The sequence below is a fragment of the Neofelis nebulosa genome, chromosome 9 (assembly GCF_028018385.1).
Source record: "Neofelis nebulosa isolate mNeoNeb1 chromosome 9, mNeoNeb1.pri, whole genome shotgun sequence".
NCBI lineage: Eukaryota > Metazoa > Chordata > Mammalia > Carnivora > Felidae > Neofelis > Neofelis nebulosa.
The window spans coordinates 81796055-81823101 of record NC_080790.1 but is presented as its reverse complement, the minus strand read 5'-3'; the positions used below and the strand labels follow the sequence as shown (position 1 = coordinate 81823101).

Genomic DNA, 27047 nt, shown 5'->3' with positions numbered 1-27047 from the left:
CAATTACTATTCTATACCTTTTGAAGGTATACGCAATACAAACAGCTTAATTATATTAAAAAATAGTTTAAGCTACTATCAAATATATTAAGATATTTCCATCATTTAAAGATGTTAAAATATGTAAAGTGGCCAATGGCGATTGAGTTCTACATGCCAGTCTCTAGAAAAATCTTTCCTAGAATTACGTATACCCCCAATGTCCCCCAGATAACCTAGGAAGGTTTTCCTAGGCCACGATGCACTTCAGAATCACTTTTAAAACCTGCTTAGGCTCTACTCTACCCAGATACTCAGACCCCAGGTGTTGGGGAGAAGGGGCACAGGCATACCCTATAGGAAAAGCTCTCCAAGCAATCCTATGTAACTGGCAACTGCATAAAGATATTTCAGTTGACTCTTGAACAGCATACGTCCGTTTATATGTGGATTTCTTCTTTTAATGTTTGTTTTTGAGAGTGTGAGGGGGGAGGGGCAGAGAGAGAGGGAAACACAGCACAGAGCCCGACGCAAGACTTGAACCCACCAAACTGCGAGATAATGACCTGAGCTGAAGTCAGACACTTAACCTACTAAGCCACCCAGCACCCCTACATGTGGAGTTTTTTTTTTTGACAGAGCACTGTAAATTTATTTTCTCTTGATTTAGTTCGACATTTTTCCTTCTAGCTTACTTCATTGGTAAGTCTATTAAGTTTTGGGTACTTGACTTTGTGGGAACTGGTACCCCTAACTCTACACTGTTCAAGAGTCAACTGTACATGGCAACTAGAAAGGGAAAACCAAACAGAAAGGCAGTTTTATACCTTTATTTGACAATCAGCAATTAGTTCTCATCCACATTAACAGTCTGTAGATCTGCAAAAGGAGGGAGAGTCAGTCAATTTCCATCCTCACACCTCACACTTTAACATTCCAAAACCTTCTCTTGAAGGGTGGAGGCCAGTATTACATGACCTTTTTACAACCCAGCTATGGACCTGTTTTGTATCTTCCTGCAATTTCCCACACCATGACACAAAGGTTTACAGTGACTATTATGCCTGTTACCCATTTCCCTATAAGAAGGATGCAGGGCACATAGGTGCATAATTAAGTATCTGTTGGGACAGATGAATTCAGGTTCTAAAAGGGCTAAGGCTGCCTTTCTAATTCCAGCAGCTTTATGGGATTTCAACTTACTTTTAAAAGTGGTGACAGGTACATAGGTAACCAACGTATAGAGCTTGTTTGGTGAATCCTCATCCTCGTTACGTTTTCTGGACAGCCGCACACGGATACGGTATGGAACATTCCTAATAAAGATATAAACATGCTGCTAAGTCAATGCCTCCTATCAAGAAAATAACTGCCACTGGTACTAACACCTCCTATCCCCTCATCTGTGTTCTATCCTTTATCTGAATCTGATCAGGCACTACAAGTAGACAGCAGTTCCCTGGAAAAGAAATACCCACAAGGTGGACATTAAAAGCTATGGTCTCAGGATGTACATCTGTCTCAGCAGGCAGCAACCACTGACACTCAACCTACGCTGAAACATGGATCCAAACATGCTAGGTCTTTTCCCTCTTACCAACACCCAAATCTTAATTATAGGATTTGTCTATGTTCAATGTAAATTTGGAGAAACACCAAACACTGATGGACACATTCAACACAGAAGACTAGTGACTGTTCAGTTTCCCTACCTTATGCACACAACCCTCTCCTCTCACCCAACCTTAGCAGCATTACAGCAGACTATCTCCTTTTACTGGTCTGAGGACATGAAGCATTCTGAAGCAATCCAAACCTCAGGACTCTTCTTGGCTTTTGTGCTCCCCTCCCCCCATCATCTCAATGAACCTCTTTGGACACTCCTTTATTAGACATATCTTCTCTACCAGAATGCTCAATGACAGCAACTGCAGGGCTGAATCTCAAGTCCCTCTGTCATTCCCCTAACACCAGATGCAGACCACTCCCTCCCCCTGCTCTAGTCTTAATAATCACCTAGATCCACACCAGCACCATTCCCTTTAGCTGGTCTACTCCAGCACCTTATTATCATCCTCCACAGCAAAAACCACTGTCCTGCTTATAAGGAGGGCTTGGCACTATTGACAATTGGGCTGGATAATTGTAGGGGTGCTGCCTTGTGCACTGTGGGATATTTAGTAGAGCCCTTGACCTGTGGCAACCTGTAGTAGTGACACCAGAACTGCCTACTGCTGAAAACCACTGTGCCATAGGTTTCCCATTATGTCTAGAAGATAGAACCAAACTCTTTGCCATAAACAACAAAATGCCACATAGTCTGTTCCCTTCCTAACTCTCCATCTTCACTCACTGTTCAAGTCACTTTACCATCTGTACTCCCATCTTCACCAACCTGTTCCAGCTCACACCAAGTGTGCTCTTTGTGCAATGCTCTTACCTGACCCCAACACTGCTGGCTCTTTCATCATCTAGGTCTCAGTTCAAATACCACATCAAAGGACTTCCTTGCAGATGCCACCCCACCCTTTGAGTCATCATCACATTTTAAGGAAATACTTCCATTGAACCTACATAGACTGCACAGAGTTGGTTAAGCTAGTGTAATTGTAAAAGTTCATCTTATAACATAGATAACTGTAGCACCTTATTCCTTTGGCCCAGACAGCTTTGTTGAGCCTGGTGTCGATGCGCACATCTGGGGTTCCCATCTCCTTCATAGCAAATTTCCGGATCTCTTTGAGTGCCCGAGGGGCACGCTTCTTGAAACCCCTGAGATTCAAAGAAAATAAATAAGTAGAAAAATTAAATGAAATATGTAACATATGATGTCCCGTTTTCACGAAACAAATCTAAACCAAAGCCTTAAGGCAATAATAATCCTCTTTCCCCGCGGTGTGCAATGCCCAAAAACTAGTGTTATACATGGGAAACAGAAAATGCACAATCTACTTTCAATGATGTGGGATAAGAGCTCTGCATATGATCCTAAGAAATGCTAACACACACAATTCTTTCCTGATAAAACACCCTATGCTCTAATACCATCTGCCCAGCAAAATCAAAGAACAGGATATACTTGGAACATAAAATACATGGATTATAAAACTAAAAGTGTTCTCAGATCAAAGTATACATTATTTGTCATATCTTAAGACATGGCATGTTTTTGGAAACTAAACATTTCCTCTCGAGAGATATGAAAACCACAGTCAATTCTTGGAGCTCTTAGCATGTGTCAGGCATGGTCATTAACTCATGTCTGTTTCAACGGAGTTAGATATTATTAACCTGTTGTTCATATGAGGACACACAAATTCATCTAAATTTCATGCTTTTAAATAAAAAAGTGTTGAAAAAGCAAAACTTTACTACACACTGAAATGGCCAAGCATTTGGAAGTGAAGGCCATTTCAAACGGGAGCAGAGACCCAAGTCTAAAAAGGTGCCCCACCACCTACGACTGAAGCTCAGAGAAGGGGCCATGTCAACCATTCACCTCTATAACCCAATGCAGGCCCTGGCGCATTAATAGGCGCTTCACTTGTTAGATGGAAGTGAATTTTATGAAATCCAATATAACATACAGAGCATGGTAGATTGACTTAATTCTGCTAAAACCTTCAGTGATTTTCCATACTTACAAAAGATGACCCCTGTACCATCTCCCCTGCTCCCTTTGCTCCACCCTCACTTAGCTTCCTTGCTATTTCTAGAACCCATCAAGCAAGTTCAGTTCATTCATGTAAACACCTGACCATCTAGAAATAAAAGGTGCCTGAAATAACAGCAGTAGGTACAACTGCTATATGTAGGTGAAATATGGAGTAAAAGAGATGGTATCAAGTACCACAGAGAAAAAATAAACCAGGGAACAAAGAGGGAACATTAGGGAAAGGGAATGCAGGTTTAAATAAGATGGCCAAGAAGATACTAGAGTCTAGATCTGCAGATCATGAGAACAGCAATTTAGGTATCTGTGAGAAAAGCATCCAGGCAGAAGGAAAAAAAAAAGCAAAACACACACACACACACACACACACACACACACACACACACCCCTAGCTACTGGTATGATTAAGAAAGTAAGTGGCCAGCTCATGTGGAATCTGAGCAAGGCTAACTGTAACCATTTAAGTGAGAAAAATGGTGGTGGGACCAGGGCAACTGGTCCAAATGTGGCAGGCAGGACCAATAGGACATGCTCACCTGACAATGACTGAAAGGGGGAAAAGCCTCGAGAGGAATGGGAAAGTTAGGTGTGACGATGAACGCTAGGAGCTTGGTTTGGGACATGTGAATAAATACCCAAGCCAATAGTAATTGGATATATGTGGCCCTGAGACCAGTTACTATTACCCAGCATAGATAGAAGACAGACAGAGTCCTGGGACTCTTCAACATTAAGAGGATGATGAAAGGAGGATTAAGAGGATGTGAGGAGGTACCACAAGGTTAGCAGCTAGAGGAGAAATAAGAAAAGAACAAGACTGTGGAATCTTTGGATGTAAAAAAATAATAAAGCACTCCCACAGAAGAATGAACAATGAACTGTCAATTGTTACTTATCAAGCAGGCACTGAGAAATGAATAAGGATTCAGGTCTTCACTTGGGGGTTTTAGAACAAAGCATAAATTGCTTGAAGAACTTGTTTCACACCTACACTTTTCAAATGTTCCATCATCTGTGTGGCCTTTAAAACAGCACGCACTTTCACAGATGACTGACTTTTCACCGGGCGCTTTTTACCATTTTGAATCTTAATCTCTTACTAAAGTAAACTAGAAGGCCAGGGTCTTTGCTTTCCCAATGCATCTGCAGAGCCCAGGACTGTGCCTAATATAGTCAAGTGCTTGATATTCTCCCAAACAAATGTATGAATGTCCCAAATAAAGGGGTGAGGGGAAGGAAATGTGGTTATTCCCAAGAAGCATCAATACAAAAAGGCACTGGATTTCAGGGCGCTTGGGTGGCTCAGTTGGTTAAGTGTCTGACTGGCTCAGGTCATCTCAAGGTTTGAGTCTGAGCCCCACGTCAGGCTCTGTGCTGACAGCTCAAGAGCCTGGAGCCTGCTTCGGATTCTGTGTCTCCCTCTCTCTCTGCCCCTCCCCCACTCACACTCTGCTTTCTCAAAAATGAATGTTGGAAAAAAAAAAAATTAAAAAGCAACAAAAAACCCCAGTGCCTTCAACAAATCTCAGAGATTGCCCCAATGGCACTGTGGAATACAGGAGAAATGTAGGTGTGGCAATAATCCCACTTATGCACAATCTTTCTGTGATGGCTCCTGTTATTAATTATGGAATGGTGACTATCCCAGGCATCCAGAGTTACAGTAGATGAAAAAACCAAGTAGTACTATATTCCACTTGTTAAACCAAACATACTTCTCCATCAGGCATTTTTAATATTAATGTGACCACATCACATTACAGTGAAAGAGCCTACTTCAGGCAAACAATAAAGGAATACTCCAAGACAGGTCTGTTGGCCTCAACTAAAGTATAATCATCTCTCTCAATTAAGAGCCTTGGAAGGTGTGGTTCAGAATTCCAGCCTAATAAGGAAAAAGAACAAAAATCTCTCAGACTCTTCAAATTCCTTCTCTGGCCTCTACTGACTTGTGTGCCCCCAGTATAAGCATTACAGCCGGTATCAGGATCTCCACCATCAGACGATTCGGAGGCTGATCTGCTTTGAATGGAACATCAGCACTGAGAGTCACTTTGGTTCTGATCTGGATGCTCCTCATGAACTGAGAGGACATCTTCCTGCAACAAAAGTGCTGGTATCCTACGAGGACAGATTTGTAGTTTTGGTCATTTACTTCTGCACTGCCTGCATTTTCTGAGAAAGACCTTGCAGGAGAAAAAAAATTTCTAAGCGTTTCAAAGTAAGACTGAACAAGTACCCCACCCCAACTATTATCTCATCACCTTGCAAGTCCACTGCTATTTCAAGATCTATCCAAAGAATAGTGATATGGTATTCCTTACATGAATGTGTTTACTATTAGTTTGTGCATTTAATGTATCTAAGATTAAAGGTGACTTTAAAAAGGGAGAGAGAAACATGAACTTTGATGTCTGATCACTGTATTAGGGGAATCTGGCCTCTGTGCTGATCTTCTAAGAACCACACTAAGTCAATTTCTCAAAGAAACCTGTTAAAATGACTTAGTATGACTCTGGCATTAGGTAGTCCGCTGAATTAAGATTCTGGTGCTGATGTTCCTGTGTGCAGGCAGAGGAGGATTGGAAGAATGGTCAAGGAGAATTTTGTAGGTATACCCCAGAGTACTGCGCTTCTCACTGAATAAAGACGTATATACATACCTACAAGATTAGGACATGGGAAGCAGGGCTATCAATTTGACTAGGACTCACTACTTTTCTCTGGACCAATTACTATTGAATTCTCTAGCCAAAGAGGCTTTGGGGACAGAATGTCTGTTTGGGACCTCACTTCTATTTATGGATAGTTTGAAGTCGATATTACAACACACACGTTCCAGTCTTGTTTCTGCACACACTTAGGCCTTCCCAAAAGCTCTTCACCAACGATGCAAATCTCCTTACAGCCACCTTTTCTCATGCCCTGGTCCACAACTTTCAGCCAAAATGGCTCCAGGTTTCTGGTTTCTAGGTTGTCAGTCATACTCCACCATTTTAGAGAATGGTTAAGGGGACCAGAATTTGTACGGATCTTTGCCTTAAACCAGTTAACAAGGTGTTGGTTATTCCAAAAGGCACAGACTGTAAAAACCATACAGACAAAAAAATCCCAAGAACTAGAAGATTCAAAATCATTCTCAATATTCTTGTATGTCACAAATCCACAACAGCCATGTGTCCTTTGCCCCAAGAATTTAGCTACCACTTTGCTCTATTGCTCTGAGGAGCTTAATACTGAAACTTTAGAATGACCTCAAAAGAGCAGGACATTCAGGAGGCAAAGTAAGGGACTCCAATGTAGAAGTTTATAGGCGGTCCAATTAAAATTTGGTCTTGATTTTGGAACTCTACTTTTAATCTGACCAGGTGTTTAGCTAGATTGCTATAGCTAACATGCCAATCAAAATTAGTGTTTAGGCATTAACAGGCTCCACACACATTAGAATGCTGTTTTATTTTTACTGAGAAATACTGCCAACAGACTCTACAGAATGGAAAGCAGATAATACTTAAAAGCCAAGAAACTTTACAGCTTGTATCAACGTTATTTCTAAACTACTTTTTTTTTTAAATGTTCATTTGTTTTTGAGAAAGTGTGAGCCGGGAAGGGGGGAGGGAGGGAGGGAGGGAGGGAGGGAGGGAGAGCGAGAGAGAAGCACACAGACAGAGACAGAGACTCGGAAGCAGGCTCCAGGCTCTGAGCTGTCAGCAGAGTCCCATCTGGGGCTCGAACTCAAACCATGAGATTGAGCCACCCAGGTGTCCCATATCAACGTTATTTCTAATTTGTGTGTGTGTGTGTGTGTGTGTGTTTGAGAGACAGGGCATAAGCAAAGGAGGGGCAAAGAGAGAGGGAGACAGAATCCGAAGCAGGCTACAGGCTCTGAGCTGTCACCAAGGAGCCTGATGCAGGGCTCAAGCTCCCTGAAAGCTCATGAACCGCAAGATCATGACCAGAGCTGAAGTCAGATGCTTGACCGACCAAGCCACCCAGGCACGCCCCAGTGTTATCTATATTTAAAGATCAGTGTGAAAATCACTTCAATGCCTGAACCTAGGATCAATCACCTTCTCATTTCTGTATTTGCTTTTGGTGTCTTTTGCCTGTAGGAACATTTTGTGAACTTTAGAATACAGGAAAAATTATTTACTGTAAGTCCAAGTTGAGCCTTAAGGATCATATCTGGTTAAACCTTGGCAGAACTACTTGAAAAGTTTTTGCAAACTGGGGCTATGGATACTGAACCAAAATAATTTTTTTTTTCAATTTAAGGTTACTTTGTCTCTCCTTACAAGGATATGATTAAGCCAAATAGAAAATATGCATACATACTAGTGGGGGGGGGGGGGGGAATGCGGTTGTTTGTGGATGTTTTAAAATTAACAAATATCCTATCTTCAAAAAATACTCCAAATAACAGTATTCAATAAGGGGTTGGGTCTCCATTCTTAGCAGTAAACTTAAGAACTTAAAACCACACAAAAAGTCCCAAGAACTACAACATTCAAAATCATTCTCAATATTCCTGTACATCACAAATCCACAACAGCCATGTGTCCTTTGCACACATATTGCCCTAATACTCTATTGACACATTCTTTTCTTGTCTAACAGTCTCATTTCTGGTATTACAACTCAACCAGGATTAGTTAATACATATTTGTGTCAGGAACTAAAAGAATCCCCTCTAAATGTCCACATCCTGGATTGAATACTCCTTTTCCAGTTAATTGCTTAGCTTTACGGGGGTCTAGAGACATTTAAAAGTTTGTCTTCCTATATGCATCTTTTACCCTTTAGCTTGCCCAGGTTTATTCAGTTACAAAGCACCCAGTGAAATCATTTTATCATCACCAAGTTCCCCCAACTGGTTCTCCCAGAAACTACAATTCAATCTTGTGTTTCCAATCACGAACCTCCCAGGATTACGCTTTAAACCCTATAAACCTTAAACAGGGGACATGGAACAGAGATCCGAATTTTTAGCTTTTAACTAGACAGACCTCAGAGTGACAGCCAGACGCGTGAGTTCAGAAGCCCCCAACCAGCAAGGCATCGGGCCGACTGCAGACATACTCACACTCCATGGATGCGCTTGTGAATGTTGATGGTGTATTCTCTGGTCACTACCTCATTAATGGCAGAACGGCCCTTCTTCTTCTCGCCACCCTTCTTTGCGGGAGCCATCTAAACCCAGGCGACAAGGAAGTTCAGACCAGAATGGGACCAGCACAAACCCAAGTCCTCCCTCCCTCCCAAGCCCGGCCTCACGCTGCCACCCTCAGGGCGCTGCCGGTGCAAAAGGTCGTGGCAAGCCCGAAACCCCAGGTATTGGCAAAGCCAAGTCAGCTTCCCTGCGGTCAAAGCGCCGTGCCCCTCAGATGCTCCCGGAGCCCCAGAAACCCCTGCAGGCTCGGCTCCCGTAAGCCTGGCCACTCTCCTTCCCGGGCTACGGAAACCCACTAAACAGCGCGGGTTCGCGTCCCCGAGAAAAGCGGAGTCCTGGACCGGCTTAGAAGAAATCTCGCGGTCCCGGTCAGCACAATCCCCAGCGAGGATGGAAGCAGATTATCGAAGCCGAGACCCAGCACCCACACTCACCCTGCCAGGCCCGGGTTGGAAAGGAAGACCGCGAGGTATTGTGGGAGAAGGAAAGCAGCGTCACACGTACAACTTCCGGGTCGCCTGCAGGTGGGTGGAAGAGGGAGGGCAGGCTGCGACGTAAGCGGCGCGCGTCCGGGGAAAAGCAAGCACACTTTGGGGGCGGAGCCGGGGAGGGCCAAGACTGCGCGTTCCTGCCGCGCGCTCTCGGCGTCTGCCTTCTAGTAGCCTGGTTGCCTCTACAGCACTGTGGAGGTGCGGCAGGGTCTCTCGCCTCTGCCCCTAAATCTTCAGAGGAAATAAAGCCCAGGCCCACAGCTGGATGGGACCTGGGGCGGGAAAAAAAGACTCTAATTTGTTTTTCCCATTCTCTCGTTGATTCGGCCGACGTTTGATGAACCTGAGTGTGGCGCCGCGCCTGGCTGGCGGTACCGTTGAAATCGGAGACAGCTGCCGCCCTGGCGGCGCCCTCGTCGAGCAAGGACACTCCTGAATGGGAGTGTTTACTTACTGTCCTGGACTGTGGAGCCACCCGAGGGTCGTGTCCGGCCCGATGCATGGGTGGGCCCGGGGTGCAGAAAGCAGGGAGGCTAGTGCTGCGCTGAAAGGATGGGCAGGAGGTAGACCGGCAGAGAAGTGGAGCGTGGCAGGTGAACCGTCTGAAGCAATTGGGCTTCCTAGACTCTAGGCGGAGAGATGAGGTAGTGTGGGGCCTTACTCAAGAGTTTTACAAGTAATGCATCATTGAAGTTATCAGGAGGGCAGTGCCATGGTCAGATTTGTTTTAGAATTAATTCAGTTACATTGTGAAGAATAGATTGGGAGCAGGTGGGCAAGATCATAGCAAGGAAACTAGTAGGAAGAAGTTATTTACATAAGAGACAAGGAGTTCTGAACTAAGGCAGTTGCAGCGGGATTGGAAAGAAGCAGACTGATTTTATAGATACAAGTAGGTAAAACCAAGAGGATTTGGAGAGAGAAAACCGGTGTAGACTCACTACATTTAAGAGATGGGGGCTGAAGAAATTAGGAACGAGTCATTGGAGCAGTAGGAAAAGATTTAGTTGAACATGTTCTAAGTCAAAAGGAAGCCAAAGTGGTCAGCACGTTCTAAATGCTAGAGTTTAAGGAAGGCAAAAACATGTACCCACTAGATTCTCCAAACAGGAGAGTATCAGTGATTTTAGCAAGTTTCACTACTGGAGCAACGGGGAGTGGGAAAGAGCCAGATGAGAACAGAGTAAGGACTGAGTATGGGGCTGGGTTGCTTTCTACCTGTGTTGTCCCTTGGGGCACAAAGACTAGGAGAGAAGACATACTGAGGAAGGGGATCAAAAGGCAGGGGAACTGGGGAAGCAGTAAGCAGTCCAGCTGAACAAGTGGATTAGATATGATGTGAGAGACAATAGGGAGCTCTGAGGAGACGCCCAGAGGGATGATTCTAGAGCTTCCCAGAGGCTTAGGAACTGGGTATCACCAATCTGGGGATTCTAAGACAGTCAGTTTGATCCATGGATCCGTGCTTTCCTTATTCTAAATGAACTCCCTTTCTTCACAGGAGCACACCATTTAATGGCTTCTTAAGACAGGGAGGATGGGAGCTAAAGTTGTTGAGCCCTCACATACCTGAAGGTTTTTATTCAACCCTCAAATTTATTAATGTTTTGACTTGTATGGAATTTCAGGTTGAAAATAACTTCTCCCCACTGCTTTGAAGGTATTCTCCATTGTCTTCTTTCAGAGTGGTTGTTGAGAAGTCATGTGGCCTCCTTGGTGATCTGTTTTATTTTCTCTGAAACATTGTAGGATCTTCTCCTATCTCTAAAGTCGTGAAATTTCAAGCAAATAGACCCCACCAGTGGAAATCTACGAAATGGCCCTCTCAGATGTCAACTGTGCTGCTCTAAGTCAAGGTTGAACAGACATAATAAAAACCATTTGGTCTGAAGGACTGATAATCATTAGCCTGGCTGGGGGGCTCTTCTGTTTCAGTTTAGCCCTGCAGGCTCTTCCAGCTTTTTCTCTCTCAAGCCTCAGGGGTCAGGCCAGTCACTGCTGGCCTCCCAGAGACCAAAACCTTTAAGATAAACTTTGTTAGCTGGGTTTCTCTCCCATGTCTTTTTACTTTTAGTGATTACCAGGGAATCCTTAAAATGAGACAGGATCTGAATGCTTCCCTGTAGGGGCAGCAAGTAAGAAGATCCCAGTCTCGAGGGGCCAACAAACCCTAAAGTGCTGAAGGGTCTTTTTGGGTAGATTGTGCTTAGGAAGGTCCAATGGGATTTCCTAAGAAAAGCCACTGAAAGATTGTTAAGATGAAAGGGGTGTGGTGGTGCAGAAGGAAGGCACTAAAGGAAGATCTGTCCAGTAGTAGCATTCCAAAGCTTGCGTTTTCCAGAGTTCACATCGCAACCGCTTCTTACGAGCCAAGGCTTTACAGTTTTCCGAAGAGAAAGGTCATGATTTTTTCTGGAAACAAGACAGGGTTACAAAACCACCTTTTAAAGAGTGGAATTAAATGAATCAAAATCTTAAGGATTGAACTTCCACTGATGTTATGTGCGTTTATTTATTTTTTTTTGCTTTTTTTGATGTTATGTGGGTTTAAAGAAATGTTGCACAATAAGAGATTTATCCAACATGTATGAAATTTAAGCAATGCTAAATTAAATTAGTAACATGGTTTGTACTCTGCCATCTTTCAATGGCTTCCAGCTTGAAAATCCTAGTACAATAAGTATGCTGCTTCCATTAAAAATCTTGCTTTATTTAGGATTCTGACGGCCAATTAAAATACAAATACAGAAAAATCAGATGTATAAACCTTCGGATTTACAAAACAGTTCAATTGCCAAATAGTTCATCTAGTTTCACACAGACTTTTTTGTGGTGTCTAAATGTGGTGTCTTTCCTGATTGGATTATGCAGGGCTGGCAGTGTGGGCGGTGAAAGAACTTACCCAAGGCAGAAAGGTGATAGAAGTTTACTGAATACACCACAAGGGAGCTGCAAGCAGCACAGCAAAAGAGAGGCTGTCTGCAACAAGACGGTGGGGGCTGTTTTTAAAGAGGGAAGGTGAGGAGGTATGGTGAGGTATGGAATGACCCCTTTTTTGGTAACTGAGCCTGGTTGTATGTAGCCCTTTGGTTAATTAGGGCCTATGGATATTTTGAGGTGGGTCAGTTGATGGGCTTGTCTGTATTCAGCCATGGGGCCACTGTCCGCCCTTTCTATATATTCCATTGCTCGAGCCTGTTTGCCTTAAAAGCAGCCTCTACATTTTTCTTTTATTTATTATTAAGTAGGCTCCACGCCTAACACGGAGCTCGAACTCATGACCCTGAGATCAAGAGTCACGTGCTCCACTGACTGAGCCAGCCAGGCAACCCCTAGACTTCTCATTTTAGAAACAGGGTTCACTTCTGATTCCTTTAAAGAGTAGTAAATGATCCTAAAGCATGCAGAACATTGAGACTTACCTTTTTTTGGGAATACAGCAATTGTGTGAACAATAAAACTCCTTTTTTGGTGACTTTATTTGCATAGCCTCTTGTGCCAACCAAAAGTGATCCTTGCCACGGAACAGAGGAGCTACCCCTACTTCACAGGGAGGCAGGTAGAAGCACAGAACTATAGCAATGGAACAAGGAAAGAAACTTAGTTCTCTTGGGCCAATGTTTACAGAAGGGGCTGTGCTGAGCAGCGCCATCTCTGTGATTCTCAATCATGGTGTGCCAGGGCACCCTTATGTCAGCGTGATGAGGCCTCATGGGAGGTGGGGGGATATCTGTAGTTGGCAGAAGTCTCCTAGATGCTGCTGTTATATCTCCCCCCACCAACAAAACGTGTACACACCTCTCACACACAGACACACAAACCCCATGCACATCACCGATAGATCTAAGTGTTGGCAGTTGGAGCCCATGAAGTCCAGCCCAGGTGAGTTTAATTATGAGTTGTGACTGCTTTGATGCAGATTGTCTCCGTCAGATCCACAGATTCCCTATGTCTAGAAGGCTGAGATGTTTCCAGGGGCTTTTGCTGTTTCTGTTTGTGGTGCTGTCATCTTTATACCGTTGTTTTTTTTTTTCTGGTGCAACCTTTAATTATGAAGGTCAGGAGCCTGATGGGCTGGTGCATATGCTGCAGCTCAAAAAACCTGATTTATTCATTGCTTGCTTTCACCTTTTCGATATCTTCGATTATCCTTAGAAATGTCTTGAAATTAAAAAAAAAATGTTAATGAAGAAAAGATGTATGCATGCATGTATACCAAGGGACAGAAACTGCCTCCAGAGGAAATTGTACAAATTCGTTAATTTATTACAAAATTTCCACTCACAGAAAAACACAGGAAAACTTTTATACTTTTATATTTGGGAAAGGAACTGGCGTCTCAGATACAAAATAATTTACACATAATCCATACAATTTTATTTTATATAGAAATAGGTCATTATTACAACAGCTGTACAGTTCACTACACTTCGTCTTTTAATTACATAAAACCTTTTTCTTTAGAAACATCTCAACATAACAAAACATACAAAAAAAGCAAAGTGCATTTTGAAAAGGAGAATCCAATCCTCGGTCTTATCATGAAAGATCTGTAGAAAGATGCAGCATTCTGACTCAAGGGGCCGGTGCGTGGTGGGGTCTCCTCAGGGACCTGAGGCTCCACAGGCCTGTCTGGCTTGTGGAACCTCTTCCTCCAAAGTCTCATAGTTCCCGACAGAATTCCAGAACATCAGCTGCATGATTGTGCTTTGCTTTGAGTCGGCCTTTGTAGTTGCAATCAACCAAGTAAACAGGAACAGTCCAGTGTTATATTTAGGGGAAACAATAATCACCAGAACGGGCATGGGGTGAAGAACCTCCTTCCATTAGGTTTTAGGCCAGAGGGTGTGGGTCTGCAGCCTGGTGAAGAATGACCAGCTCTGCCATCTGATTGGTGGGCTGGTTTTGTTACTGCGGTCTCCAAATGAAGTCAGGAGACCTTATTATTTTTAAAACCTGAAAGTGCCTAAGTTATCTCCTCTGTGCAGCTGTGCAAATTAAAACAAAAACAACCATTTAAAAATAATGAAAAATAATCTCTTTATTCTCTCTCTTCAACAGATCTCTGACCCAGTGCTTCTCGAATGCAAAGAAAAGAGGGTCAAGAGAGTGAAGGCCAGCTAGCAAGCGTGGACAGACCACAGCCGGCTAGAGGGACCAGTGCGCTCTCTCAGGAGGACGCAGGGATCCATGCCACCTGCTAAGTCAACTGAGTAACGACACTTACGCGGGGGCACTCGGTTCCCATCCGAGTATGGCTGTAGAGTGTGCCCAAGAAACACACAGGCAAGGGAAACACGGCCAGTACTCTGATCATGTGTCACATGCCAGCTGCTGTGCTCTGGAGAAGGTTACCATCCAGGAGTTCTGAAATGTATGCAGTGTGCATAAAAGCCAAGGGTTTAAAACTCCTCTCCCCCACTCCTGTGGCCACTCCCATTGTCCGTCCATTGGTTAAAGCTGATTGTGACCCGACTGAGGTGCCAGGGCACTACCGGGGCGGCTGCTGGAGGCCCGAGGACTCAGACAGGCTGCTGACCCTTCGGGGTGGGCGTGGGGGCTGGGGTGGGGGTGGGTAGCCCAGGGTCCCTGGCGGTTGCGAGTAGGTGGAGAGAAGTAGGGAGTCCTGCTGCTCACTGTGCAAAGAGGTCGGTGCCTGTACCTGCGAAGAAGAGACAAAGGGCTCCAGAGGTGCCTCTGTGCTTTGGCAACTCCTCCGCTGAGATGCTGGGGCAGCAATGCCGGTCTGGTCAGACTACAGGCCTCACCTCCATGGCTGGGAGGGGGGAGGGTGGGATCTTGTGGTGGCAGGACCTTGGGCGTAGGGTGGGTGGGGAAGAAAGGAGCCTGAGTCTCCCCCAGGTGGGTGTGAATTCAGAAGCCGAGCACTAGGGGTTCCTTTGGGCCAGTGGGCCAGGGACTAGGCTTTGGGGAATGGTTTCCTGAACATGTGGCCTATATGTTTTGGGATGTTGGAACCTGAGACCACATGCAGATAACTGACAGAGCAGAATCCAAACACACGTGCAGTCGGCATACTTTTCACCATGGTCCCTGATTCGGTAACTACTTCCAAATACTGCCATTCGCCAGCATCTACTGGGGAACATCCTCATTTGAAGCTCAGAAGCTTCAACTGGTCAAACCCTAACTTTGGAACGGTCAGCCCCGTCTCCCACTATTCTCGTCTATGAAATCTCCCCCATCCAAACAACCCAGGACACCACAGGCACACCTGCCCCTCCACTTTTGCTCAGGCTGTCTCTCTTGTTGGAACACTGTCCCTTCCTGTCTTTTCACTCCATCCACACCTCGGCTCTGCAGCAGGTGCCGCCCCGCCCCTCCCTCCCCCCCAGCCTCGAGTCCTTCCTCCACAAAGGCCTCCAGGCACAGTGCTCTTACTGGCACTAACCCAGAATCTGACAGCTCTCTGTGACATCCCCTCTCCCCACAATGCACCCTGAGGCCCCTGAGGGCAGCAAACAGGCCCAAGTGCTCTGTGTATTCTTAGCACCACATCTTGAAGTTACAGGTGTCTGTGAACATGTTTGTTGCCAAGGCTGAAGAAAGACACAGGAGGCCTCTAACTCTGCCCAGACCATCCCTGTCTTCTCACTTCACCTGAACCCATCCAAAAATTGCTTCTGTGTCCTGCAAAATGACAAGACATGCCACACTGAAGTCTAGAGTTGGCTCCCACTATGCTTGAGGTCAGAGAACTTTGAAAGGTATATCACAAATGGTTTAGCATCTTTGGAATTAAATTGTATTCAAGACCTTCAAGGGTGACTCCTTTCATCTTTATCCCTCTATCCTTAAAATGTCTCAGTCACCACACTCTCCTGTGGCTTTGAAGGTACCCAAGCACGGTAGGCAGAGTGACAGAAAAGCTATGCCCTGCCCTGTGGTGGGGGCTGGAGGCCAGGAAGGATGTACACAGGACAGGGTCAGGGCTGGGGCAGGAAGGCGCTCTGGGCATATGTCAGAGGGAAGGCCAGAGCCCAAGCAGACACTTCTGTCCCATCTGAACTCCAATTACTGGCTCTCGGGCTCCAGTGGATTTGGCACTTGCTTGAAGTAAGTGGTGACCACATGTAAATGTGCCCCACATTTCCCTGGAAAGCCCCAAATTCATGCCACATTATTGTATTTATCAGGCAAGTTTGATGTATCTTTAAACATGGTTTAATTTTATATTTGTATCAGACTTTGTGTATAAACACACTAACAAGTCTGACAAACACAGTAGTCAGCGTCTGATTTTTGCTCTAAAAGTAGAGCAAAAAAAAATATGGACACTATAGTAAAAATACGGACCTATGAGGCATAATGGCGGAGAGTTCTCATACTAAAGATGCACGGATTTTATAAACTTTAAGTATTATAAACTTCATAGACTGCAAAGATTCAAATGCAAATCTATGTGGGGCTTATTTCGGAACTAAGGACTAGAACCACCCTGAAAGCAAGGGAGGGAAAGCCTGCCGGGCCTCTGCCTTGGAGCCGGGCCCTGTGCCCTCACGCATGAGTGCGGCGGTGCCCACCTGCAGGAAGTGCTGTGCCTGCTGCGGGGCCTGTGCGGGCTGCAGGGGTGACTGCCTGGAGGCGGCGGCGGGGAAGCTGGGCTGAGGCACCGCCTGTCCCATCAGCAGGACGGGGGGCGAGGTGCTGCTGCTGGTGGTGTGCATGTCTGCATTTTGAAACACGGCCTGGCTCTGCGGATACCTGTTGGGTCACACGTGGGAAGGAGAAAACAGACTTTTGAGGAAGAGGTGTTCATGTGACACCAACAGCACACGCAACGACAAAAGGACACTCAGATAGACTGGACTTCATCAGAATTGAAAACTTTGATGCCTCAAAGGACGTTATCCATGGATTGAGAAGGCCACCAATGAAAAATATTTGCGAAGCATATATCTAATGAAGGACTGATGCCCAGGTTATTAAAAAAAATCCTACAACTCAACAACAACAAAACAGCCTGACTAAAAATATAGGCAAAGGGCTTGAACAACATTGCTCTTAAAAAGGATACCAAAAGGATAGCCAATCAGCACAAGAAGAAATGCTTAACATCCTTAGTCATTACGGAAATACAAATCAAAATTGAAATGAGAGACTACTTCACAGCCATCATAATGGCTATTATGGAAAAAAAAAAACCCACCAGAATAATAAGTGATGACGAGGACATGGAGAAATTGCAACCTTTGTGCACTGATAGAAATGTAAAATGGTGCAGCCACTCTGGAGAACAAGAAGGCAGTTCCTCAAAAAAGCTTAGAATTACCACACAATCCAGCAATGTCACTTCGAGAAATGTACCCAAGAGAAGACGAAAGGCGGGACTCAGGCAGATATTTGTACACTCATGTTTGTAGCAACAATATTCACAATAGCCAAAGAGTAGAAGCAAGCCTAGTAACCATCGATGGGTGAATGGATAAGCAAAATGCGGTATATAAATATAAGGGAATATTATTCAGCCTCAAAAAAGAAGTAAATTCTCACACATCCAGAGCACATGAAGTAATACTAAAGGAAGTAAGCCAGTTGCGAAAGGACAAATACTGTGTGACTCCACTTAGGTGAGATTCCTAGAGGAGTCAGATTCATAAGAGACAGAAAGTAGACCAGTGGGGACGGAGGGTACAGGGAGTGGGGAGCTAATGTGTAATGGGGTTCAGAGTTTTAGTTTGGGAAGATGAAGAAGTCCTGGAGATGGATGGTGGTGATGGTGAATGCCACCGAACTGTCCACTTAAAGATAGTAAAAATGGTGAATTTTATGTTGTATATATATTCTACCACAATTTAAAAAATTAGAAAAGGAAAAGGTGTTGATGATAATGGTCCATGAACAAGAGGCAGAAGAAGGCCATTTAGGGAAAGCTCTGGAGGAGCACAATCCAGGAACAGGTGTTTAAAGACACCACAGAGAAGTTCATTTTGTATTTATATATTCTGGAAATGTGATTTCTTTCTATGAGGTCATTTGTAACAAGGTGGAGCATTAGGTCATGTCTGGAAGAGACGGTAGAGAATATGGGGAGGGTGGCAATCATTGGGTTGACGGAAAATGGCAGAGTTCTGGAAGAAAGAATGCCCATTTTTGCCTAGTTCACTGCATTTTAAGCATCTCTGGAACACGATGTAACAAGTCTTTGTTTTGTCTAATTGAGAGGACCAACAGAGAATTGAAAGGCAGCTCCTGAAGTGCATATTCCCCATCTCCCTCCATCACGGGGTTTTTATCAGGATAAAATGAAATGATACAGGAACCAGCCCTGCCTCTCAGAAATGTTCAGAAAACATCCACTGTTATTATTATAACTGGCTGAAGGAGGACATGGGAGGAAGGGCTTCTGGGAGCTGGTCTTAGGGGATGGCTCTAAGGATGGCCAGGCCTAATTAGCTAGCCCTGTCCTAGTAAACTTCAGACACACTCAACCAATGTTTATGCAAAAAAGACATCTGTGAGATAGTTCTGCCTCGTGTCAAGAGCGAGGAACTGTTTTCCAGTAGCTTTTTGAGTATCCATTCCTAGGTCTCCAGTGACCTTTGTCCCCAGTAATTAATGCAATAGTAGAACAAAGCTGCTTCTGGACGTGGGGGCTGCAAGTGGTGAAGAGTCTGCGGAAGGAGACACAGAAGGCTGTGTGTCTGGGAAGGAAGGAGAGCCCACATCTGCAGGGTTTCACAGTCCCGTGGCTCAGCACCAGAACCACAGAGCTGGAGAGCTCCAAGTGTCCAAGTATGCCTGTGGAATGTGCCAGCATCTGCTGGTCAGATGGAGCCATGGGAGCACCCTGGGGAAGGGGATCAGGCTACATTTACCTGGGATGTTACCGAGGGCAAAGGACCCATAAAGATATCTGAAGATGATGACAGACAGGGGATATAATTAATTGTTTTGTTCAGGTCCTGTTTTAAGCACGGAATGCTGACACACAGTTTGATCTTCTTCAATGGGAAATGGAAGAAGAGCTAAGGGGGTCTCCTTGCAAAGGGTGTGGGCACACTTTGACCTTGCCTTTCGTGTGAGACGCACAGGAACGCTGCTGGTCCAGGCCGATGAGAGCCCTGCCAGCCTGAGACCACTCAGTGCAGTTCTCTGCCTCCTCCCTCCACCCGGGGCCACCTACTTGACTTGCCGTCCAGTCCTGCTGACCTCTGAGGGCTGCCTCGCATCACAGGACCCAGGCATCATGGGCTGGATGGGCTGGCTCAGCAATAGCCTTGGAGCAGAGGAGGAGATAAATGGGAAACTTGAATCAGCACCCAAACTGTAGACCCGCTGGCTGACAGCAGCACCTGCCCAGCCTGGCTGGGCCCTCTCTGGCTGCCCCTGACACCCACTGTGCCCACTCTGCTCTCAGAGGAAGATGAGCACAGCCATCCGAGACCCCAGCCCTCTCTTGCCACTTTGTTAGCTGAGACTGGGAGGCAGCAGAAGGGAGGCTGAAGTGGCTACTGTAAAGCTGCACCTGAGCTATCTTTTAAATGAGGGCGATCTCAGTACCTGAGCTGCCGATCATGACCAAAGTCTGGGCTGGGCTGGCACTGGCTGCCATCCTGGGAGGCGGAAGCAAGCGTGGTCAGGCTCAGAGCTGGTGGGAGCACAGCCGTGGTGCTGCTGAACTGGGGCGTCAAGCTGCTCACTGAGTGGCTACTTCCCTGCATCATCTGTGAGCTTCTCATAGGCCGTGGACCCTGGAGCCATCATGTTAATGAGAGAGGTAAGACTTAGACTCAACTCAGGTGTCATCTCTCCAGGAATCCTCCCCAGAACCTCTTTCTTCTACTTACCCTGGCCCTTCCTCTTAGGACCCACTACTTTTCTTTGTTGTGGTTTTGTTTGTTTGTTTGTTTGTTTTAAGTTTATTTATTTTGAGAGAGAGAGAGAGAGAGAGAGAGAGAGAGAGAGAATATATCCCAAGCAGGCTCCATGCTGTCAGCATGAAGCCAATGCAGGACTCAAACCCAGAAACCATGAGATGATGACCTGAGCTGAAATCAAGAGTTGGATGCTTAACCAACTAGGTTAACCCCTAGGCACCCCTGAAGTGAACCCCCTAGGCACCCCTAGGACCCACTAGTTTTTGAAGTATTTTGATCCTGGGACTGTCTTCCCCATTGGATTATAAACACCTCAAGGATTCTTTAAATCCCTTGGGCCTAGAACAGTGTTGGGCACTCAGCAAATAAGGAAAATGTGCATGGAACTACCTTCTGCTTCACAAATTCTACTCCAGACACGTGGACCTCCTTACTGTTTCTAACTCATCAGGCCTCAGGGCCTTTGCACTGGCTGATTCCCCCATGTAGAATGCTCTTCCTCCTAATACTGGTATGGTTCATTCTCTCATTCCATCAGGTCTCTTTTATCGAATATTATCTACTCTAAGAAAAGGCTACCTATTGAAAACTCCAGCACAGTCCCCAACCTTCACCTGTGTTCTTGCCCACACCCCCAGCATTCACCTGTGTTCTTGCATAACCATTTGACATGCTGTCATCTTTACTCGTTTGCATCTCTCTCCTGACTTGCATCAGAGATGCTGTTTTCTTTTTTGTTCACTGCTTTCCCTCAGTGCTTAGCACACAGTGAGCACATAATAAATACTTGTGATTGAAATCTTAAATGAATGATGGAATGGGCTTGGATTTGCTTTTTTGTTTTTTGGGTTTTCCAGTGTTTGACTGACTATCCATTCATATGATGGCACCACAGTGTTTTAACTCTTGAGGCATCTTTGAAATTTTTCAATATTGGATAGTGTAGGCCCTTCCTCAGTTTTTCTTTTCCAAATTCTTCTTGGCTATTCTCATTAATTTTTCTGTTGACCTTTAGAACCAAAAGGCTGCATTTTAGAGGAAAACCCTCAAATCTGGGTGAAGATGGGCCAAACTATTAAATGTGGACTTTTCCACATTTTATTGTACATTATCTGTACGTTATCTGTTTACATTCCCAGAGGCCCCATGGGACTAGAAGCTCCTTGGAGTCAAGATAAGTCTTATTCGTCTCTGTTCCCCTGGGAGATGGTGAATAAGAGGAGCTCAGCAGATCTGCTGAACAGGTGCCAATATGAGACTTGAGGAGAGGCTGTATCTTGCCTTCCAATCTTTGATCTTCCAGAAGCAGGGGCTTAGGTCCTCTCAATTTCATTCAATTTAAGTGCCATTTATTGCTGGCTGACTGTCAGATTGCAAAGTCATTGATGGCTTGTAGTAGGTGGTAATGACAATGAGGGAAGGGCTTGGTGGGGAATCTGGAGGAAGGAGAGGGAGCACGGTGGCCCAGGGGAAAGGGACAATGAACAGAAGTGGATAACCTGTGTTCTCACACTGATAATGGCTATAACCAGACTAGATGAAGAGGACTGAGGACACACACACGGGGACATATGGCTGTCAATGTGAGTGTCTGGGTATCCATATCTACCTCCAGCCCAGGTCAGGATCAATGCTGAAAGTTTCAACTGCAGGATACCATTGAGATATTTTAACATATTAATAAAACACAGAAGGAAACTAGTACAACTTGGGGCTTCAGAGTGACTTAGAATAAGGAAAAGAACCTCCTCGCACCCCCCCGCCCCCAACATACTCTAGCCCTGGTCACAGAGGAAAGGCTCAATAGGTTTCCAGTTCGGGATACTGCAGGAATCAAGCATGCCCTGGTCTGCTTCGGTGGCGAGGACTGAGTATGAAGACAAGCACTTTTACCTGGGTTGATATCACACTTGATTCTCTGAGCAGGTGCTGGTTTGCCACCTGGGCAGAGGCAATCTGCCCTGGGAGTTGAGGGCTGGCCACAAGCTGGGGCTGGGAGGCTGGGGCTGACCTCTGCTGGAGTTGCTGCTGAGCCTCAGGCCGCGTTGCGCTGCTGAAGCTCAGGGAAACAGCTGGCTGCTGCAGGAACATCTGGAAGCGGAACAGTGTACCTTTAAGTTTGGGATCACATGTGCCTCCACTTTCAGGGCTCTGCCTCCACACACCAAGGTGTCTGCACCTTCTCTGTATTCCCTATCCACGGCTTTCTTGCTCTCTCTGACCTGCTTGGGAAGGATTCATTCACTCAACGTGGGGACATTGGGTGCTGTGATGCCACAAGCACAGTGCAAGGGTCCTGGAGGTGGAGCAGTGGGTCGGAGGGATGCTGACCTTGCCTTATAGAAGGCTACCGTCTAGCGATGGAGGTCTATCAGTGTGAAAGATGCTTAGATCCAGATGGTCTATAAATAACTCAATGTACTTGCATAGAGACTGCATTGGCTTACCAGTTTCTTATTAGAAGAGAGAAATATCTTGTTAATGGGATGAATGGTGGCAGAGGGTAGGCTAACCTGTGCCATAAGGCTGCACCATCCTGGCAGTAGGACCAGGCCCTGTGCCAGGCCTTACATCTCTGACCACTGGCCTGGGTGTGTACCCACATTGCGGTCGGGCATCTTATCCAGCAATCCGCTCCCATTAGCTAGGTGACTCTGCATTCCCAGGGAGGCAAATGTGATACATTGGCCTGGAAGTTTTAATTTGAAAGGTTTAAGAAAATTTGATAAGTTTGTAGAATGTTTAAGTGTTTATGAGAACATCGATCTACTTCATTTTTGATGTGTTTGATTTAAAAGAATTGCTTAAGGGGCGCCTGGGTGGCGCAGTCGGTTAAGCGTCCGACTTCAGCCAGGTCACGATCTCGCGGTCCGTGAGTTCGAGCCCCGTGTCAGGCTCTGGGCTGATGGCTCGGAGCCTGGAGCCTGTTTCCGATTCTGTGTCTCCCTCTCTCTCTGCCCCTCCCCCATTCATGCTCTGTCTCTCTCTGTCCCAAAAAATAAAAAAAAAAAAAAAAAAAAAACATTAAAAGAATTGCTTAAGAGCTTAGAAAGATTTTACTTCTAAGTTGACAGGTCTGCCTTGTTCAGCACATGAAACGTTTGGAAGATTTAGACATATTGAACTTGTAGACTAATGGCTTTGGTAGAGAATGTTGGTTATTTATGATTTGTTACATTTATAAAATAGCTGACAAAATTAAAACAAGTAAAAGCATTGCTATTTTTAGACCAAATTAGATTTGTAAATAAAATATAATCTGTAAATTGACTCTAAAGCCTTAAGAAAAACAACTTTAATACTTTTAATAATAATTTAAACCTAAGACATGTAACCAGCTCTTTGAATCAAAGGTCCTTGTGGGCATTGAAAACTGGTATTATTGAATATATTGGATTCTTTCCTTCTCTTTCTTTCTTTCTTTCTTTCTTTCTTTCTTTCTTTCTTTCTTTCTTTCTTTCCTTCCTTCCTTCCTTCCTTCCTTCCTTCCTTCCTTCCTTCCTTCGAAATGTTTATTTATTTTTGAGAAAGAGAGATAGAGAGCAGGGGAGGGGAAGAGAGAGAGGGAGACAGAACCCCAAGCAGGCTCTGTGCCATCACCAAGAACCCGATGCGGGGCTCGAACCCACGAACTGTGAGATCATGACCTGAGCTGAAACCAAGAGTCAGATGCTCGACTGACTGAGCCACCCAGGTGCCCCCAAATATACTGGATTCTTGACAGGCAGTGCTCCCCTCCCTTTAAGGGCTATAGCTTTGAGTTCTTGAGGAGCAAGTCCCTCTTCCTTCTAGCATCTGGAGTTTTAATCCTCCATTCCTGTACTCAGGTCAGTACAACCTCAAACCCAGTACAGAACCGACATGCCAACATTTGCTGAGTGACAGAGTAATTATGGAAAGGCAGAGGTAGAACCCTGCCAAGTAGATACTAGCAGGAGCAGAGTAGTTAGTTCAAGTTTACGCCTCATGGGCGGGGGTTGAGCTGGCTCCGAGAGGCCTGAGACAGGTGGGTGGCTGAGCTGAGTGGACCAGGTTCCCATCTGGTCCCCTTTCCACCACCCCACCTGATCTCCCTGCTTTCCACTCACACCTCCACCCCACCAGAGAGGTTTTCAATGAGAGCTCTTTGTCACTTAAGAAGTTAAGAAGACTTTTCTGGGTATCGATCATCTTAGATTCAGTTTGGGGATTATTACTTATAGCACTTACAGTGACCTACGCTTCATCACTTTAGCAAAAACACAATACTCAAAACTACATAACATACATTTTTCCGGTAGGGAACAATTTACCTTCTGGTTAGACTTCAAAAAAACTGCAACCTTTATTTATGACAGGCAGTATAATGTGGCTTAAATCACATACCTAGGTTCAGATTCCAACCCCAACATGTATTACTGGTATGACCTTAGGCAGTTTTCATGACTTTCCAAAGCTTTAGTTTCTTCATTAATAAAACAGTGACATTAACATCATATATCTCATAAAGGATTAAATAAAATTTATGCTGAGACATAGTAAGGGCTCAATCAACGTTAGATAGTAACAACAGTATTTAAAATGAAAAAAGGAACTTTTTGTTCCTTTGCCTCTTTGGGCATTCAAAAACTATCTGAAAAATGAGTGATGAATAGATAAATGAATGAATAAACAAATAAATGAGGCTTTTGCTCAGAGAAGGGCAAACTATTTCTGCTGGTGTTATGTCAGAGACTGCTGGCTCTGCTACTCTGTCCCACTGATGTGTGCCTTCTAAGGATAAAAACCCTGTCCTGTGTATCTCTGTTTTTGCACAGTGCCTAACCAAGTGCTTGATACATAATGGGTGTCTGCCAGATGGAAGGATAGATGGATGGATAGATGGATCGATAGGTGTATGGAGGGTGGATGGATGGAAGGAATGATGGATGGATGCATAAGTGGATGGAGGGAATGAAGGAAGGGATGATGGATGAATAGATGGATGAATGGGCGGATGGAAGAAAGGAAAGAAAGATAGATGAGTGATTGAAAAGAACTATCAAGGAACACATTTGCCATTGCTACAGATGCCCTTCCTGGCATTTCTTTGAGTAGCCAGCAGAGGGCGTGCATACTCTCAAAAAGAGAACAAGAGGCATCCTTCTCTGGACTGCAGGGGGTGACACAACCTTTCATGGGAACAGCTCTCCCCAAGTAGCATCCTTCATGGCTCCCATCTAGGTGCAGACACAAACACTTCAGAGGACCTTTCCCTCATAACCCAGTTGTGTGTGTGTGTGTGTTACTGTGTGTGTTTTAATTGTACTCAGTAAGCATCACATGCACACATAGTCTCAATGAAAGCTCAGGGGCACTGAAGTAAAGTAGGAAAGTCCACTGACATTCTGGTAAAGGCTTTTGTAGGGGACAATCCTAATTCACTGTGCACATCCATGCCTCTGTTTTACCCACAAAAAAGTAGAATTTTATGGTTTAGGAGGATGACTTCTTAAAAGGCACAGGGGGTCAACTTTATAGGAAGTATGAGAAAAATAGTTCCTTCATTCAAATAGAAAAAGCTATCAGAGAAAAAAAAGCTTCTAATTTTTAAGAATAAACCAATCGTATGCTCACATGTGGTTTTTCATTATTCTAATCTGCTTCCTTTTACAATACTTACTATTACAGAACATCTTAGAAATACACAAAATAGAGGTATAATGAAACCCCATGTATCATGTTTAGGCTTCAACAATGATCAACTCTTCATCAATAGTTTGATATATCAATAGTTGATAGTCTATCAAATATCAATTATTCTTATTTAATCTCTCTTCCCCACTCCTACCTTTTTAGGGAAGGGGTGGAGTCATTTTTACTTGCTTTTTCTTTATGCTTGAACCACGCAGGTTTTTGGTTTTGTTTTTAAGGAATATCACATTTTGGTTGTACATTTTGGAATGTATTTCTTTAAATCTGTAAACTTGTAAAACTACAAGAAGGCAGGCTGCTTGAGGAAATATTCTCTGGTTGGACAATCTGTGGATTTCCATGTTCTTTGGAAAATTCCACTGCAAAGATAAGGTCACAAGCATGAAAACGGGGAAGGAACACACTGCAGGGCCTGATTTCCACCTCAACCCTCACAAAACTCAGGTGCTCTGTTGGTATGGATACTTTGGGGGGGGGGTGTGTAACAAAATGCATTGGTCACGAGGAAGAAAAATAAGACTTCTTCATAACAAGGAGTGAAAGAGATAACCTTGTGTCGCCTGTTATTTTAGAATTCAGCTTGAATGTGGAAAAGGCAGGAAATAGAAAGGCCCGGGCTCTGAGAAGGATGTTCATACGCCTACCTTGCTTTTAGCAGTTTCTGGCTCAATTTTCCCCTTCCTGTTAGTGTAAAAATTCCATTCAAGTAATTGGAGTCAGGCAAGTTCTGCCAATCGGGCCTTGGATCAGTGAGAAAATATTACAGCTGGGAAGGAATAAGCAAAAAGGGACTTTGACACCTCCATGACTGCATTTCTTTTCCTGTAAACACTGTGGTCTTCTCCCGGGCCCGTTTTGGGGAGTGGTAGAGGAGGCGGGGCAGCTGCAGGGCTTTGGGTGTGGCCGAGCTCTCCGCCCCCGGACCCCCGAGGCGGGAAGTGCGCGTCCCGCTCCGGGTGGTGGGGCGGGGGGAAGGGAGAGCCCAGGCTGAGAGTCTGTGCGGATGGGGGTGGGGGCAGGGGCAGTTAGGCTCTGGAAAGCAAGCCAGGAGCGCCTCTGAGGAGCCCAGGGAGGCAGGAAGGCCGGCAGCAGGTGTCTCCCGCTACCCAGCATCGCCGATCCTTCACGCGTTATCTCACCGCGCAGGGCTAGGGCGCTGCGCTCGCATAGAACCTGTTGGTCCCCCCGGAAGGGTCTGTGTGGACCGTGACCGGGAAGCG

At 45.1% G+C, this 27047-nt stretch overlaps 2 protein-coding genes across 13 annotated transcripts in view; both read right to left on the bottom strand.

Annotated features, from left to right (window-relative positions):
• Positions 1 to 793: 793 nt before the first annotated feature.
• Positions 794 to 8842, bottom strand: RPL31 (ribosomal protein L31). 2 transcript variants are annotated; one of them, XM_058684467.1, is made up of 4 exons: positions 8736 to 8842; positions 2626 to 2751; positions 1183 to 1295; positions 794 to 858 (listed from the first exon to the last, which is right to left on the bottom strand). In XM_058684467.1, exons 1-4 carry the CDS (start codon positions 8840 to 8842, stop codon positions 827 to 829), a joined length of 378 nt encoding a protein of 125 aa, XP_058540450.1. In that variant the 3' UTR covers positions 794 to 826. The 2 variants fall into 2 exon arrangements, with proteins under 2 accessions (XP_058540450.1, XP_058540451.1); XM_058684468.1 differs by having other exon boundaries at positions 8659 to 8787.
• Positions 8843 to 13556: 4714 nt separating this feature from the next.
• Positions 13557 to 27047, bottom strand: part of NPAS2 (neuronal PAS domain protein 2) — a 159437-nt gene continuing 145946 nt past the window's right edge. For 6 of the 11 annotated variants that reach the window (XM_058684449.1, XM_058684451.1, XM_058684450.1 and 3 more), the window contains 5 exons: positions 22048 to 22245; positions 19838 to 20028; positions 19461 to 19553; positions 16858 to 17038; positions 13557 to 14975 (listed from right to left, as the gene is read on the bottom strand). In XM_058684449.1, coding sequence (XP_058540432.1) covers positions 14805 to 14975; positions 16858 to 17038; positions 19461 to 19553; positions 19838 to 20028; positions 22048 to 22245 — 834 coding nt within the window. In that variant the 3' untranslated portion in view covers positions 13557 to 14804. The remainder of the gene's footprint in view (positions 14976 to 16857; positions 17039 to 19460; positions 19554 to 19837; positions 20029 to 22047; positions 22246 to 27047) is intronic. The other 5 variants (XM_058684452.1, XM_058684455.1, XM_058684454.1 and 2 more) reach the window with 5 other exon arrangements.

Excerpts from the sequence above, each read along its gene's own strand:
- RPL31 (XM_058684467.1), bottom strand. The coding sequence starts at position 8,842 with ATGGCTCCCGCAAAGAAGGGTGGCGAGAAGAAGAAGGGCCGTTCTGCC. Across the intron at positions 2,752-8,735 it reads CACAAGCGCATCCATGGAGT|GGGTTTCAAGAAGCGTGCCC; the intron begins GTGAGTATGTCT and ends TTTGAATCTCAG. Across the intron at positions 1,296-2,625 it reads GTCTGGGCCAAAGGAATAAG|GAATGTTCCATACCGTATCC; the intron begins GTGCTACAGTTA and ends TATCTTTATTAG.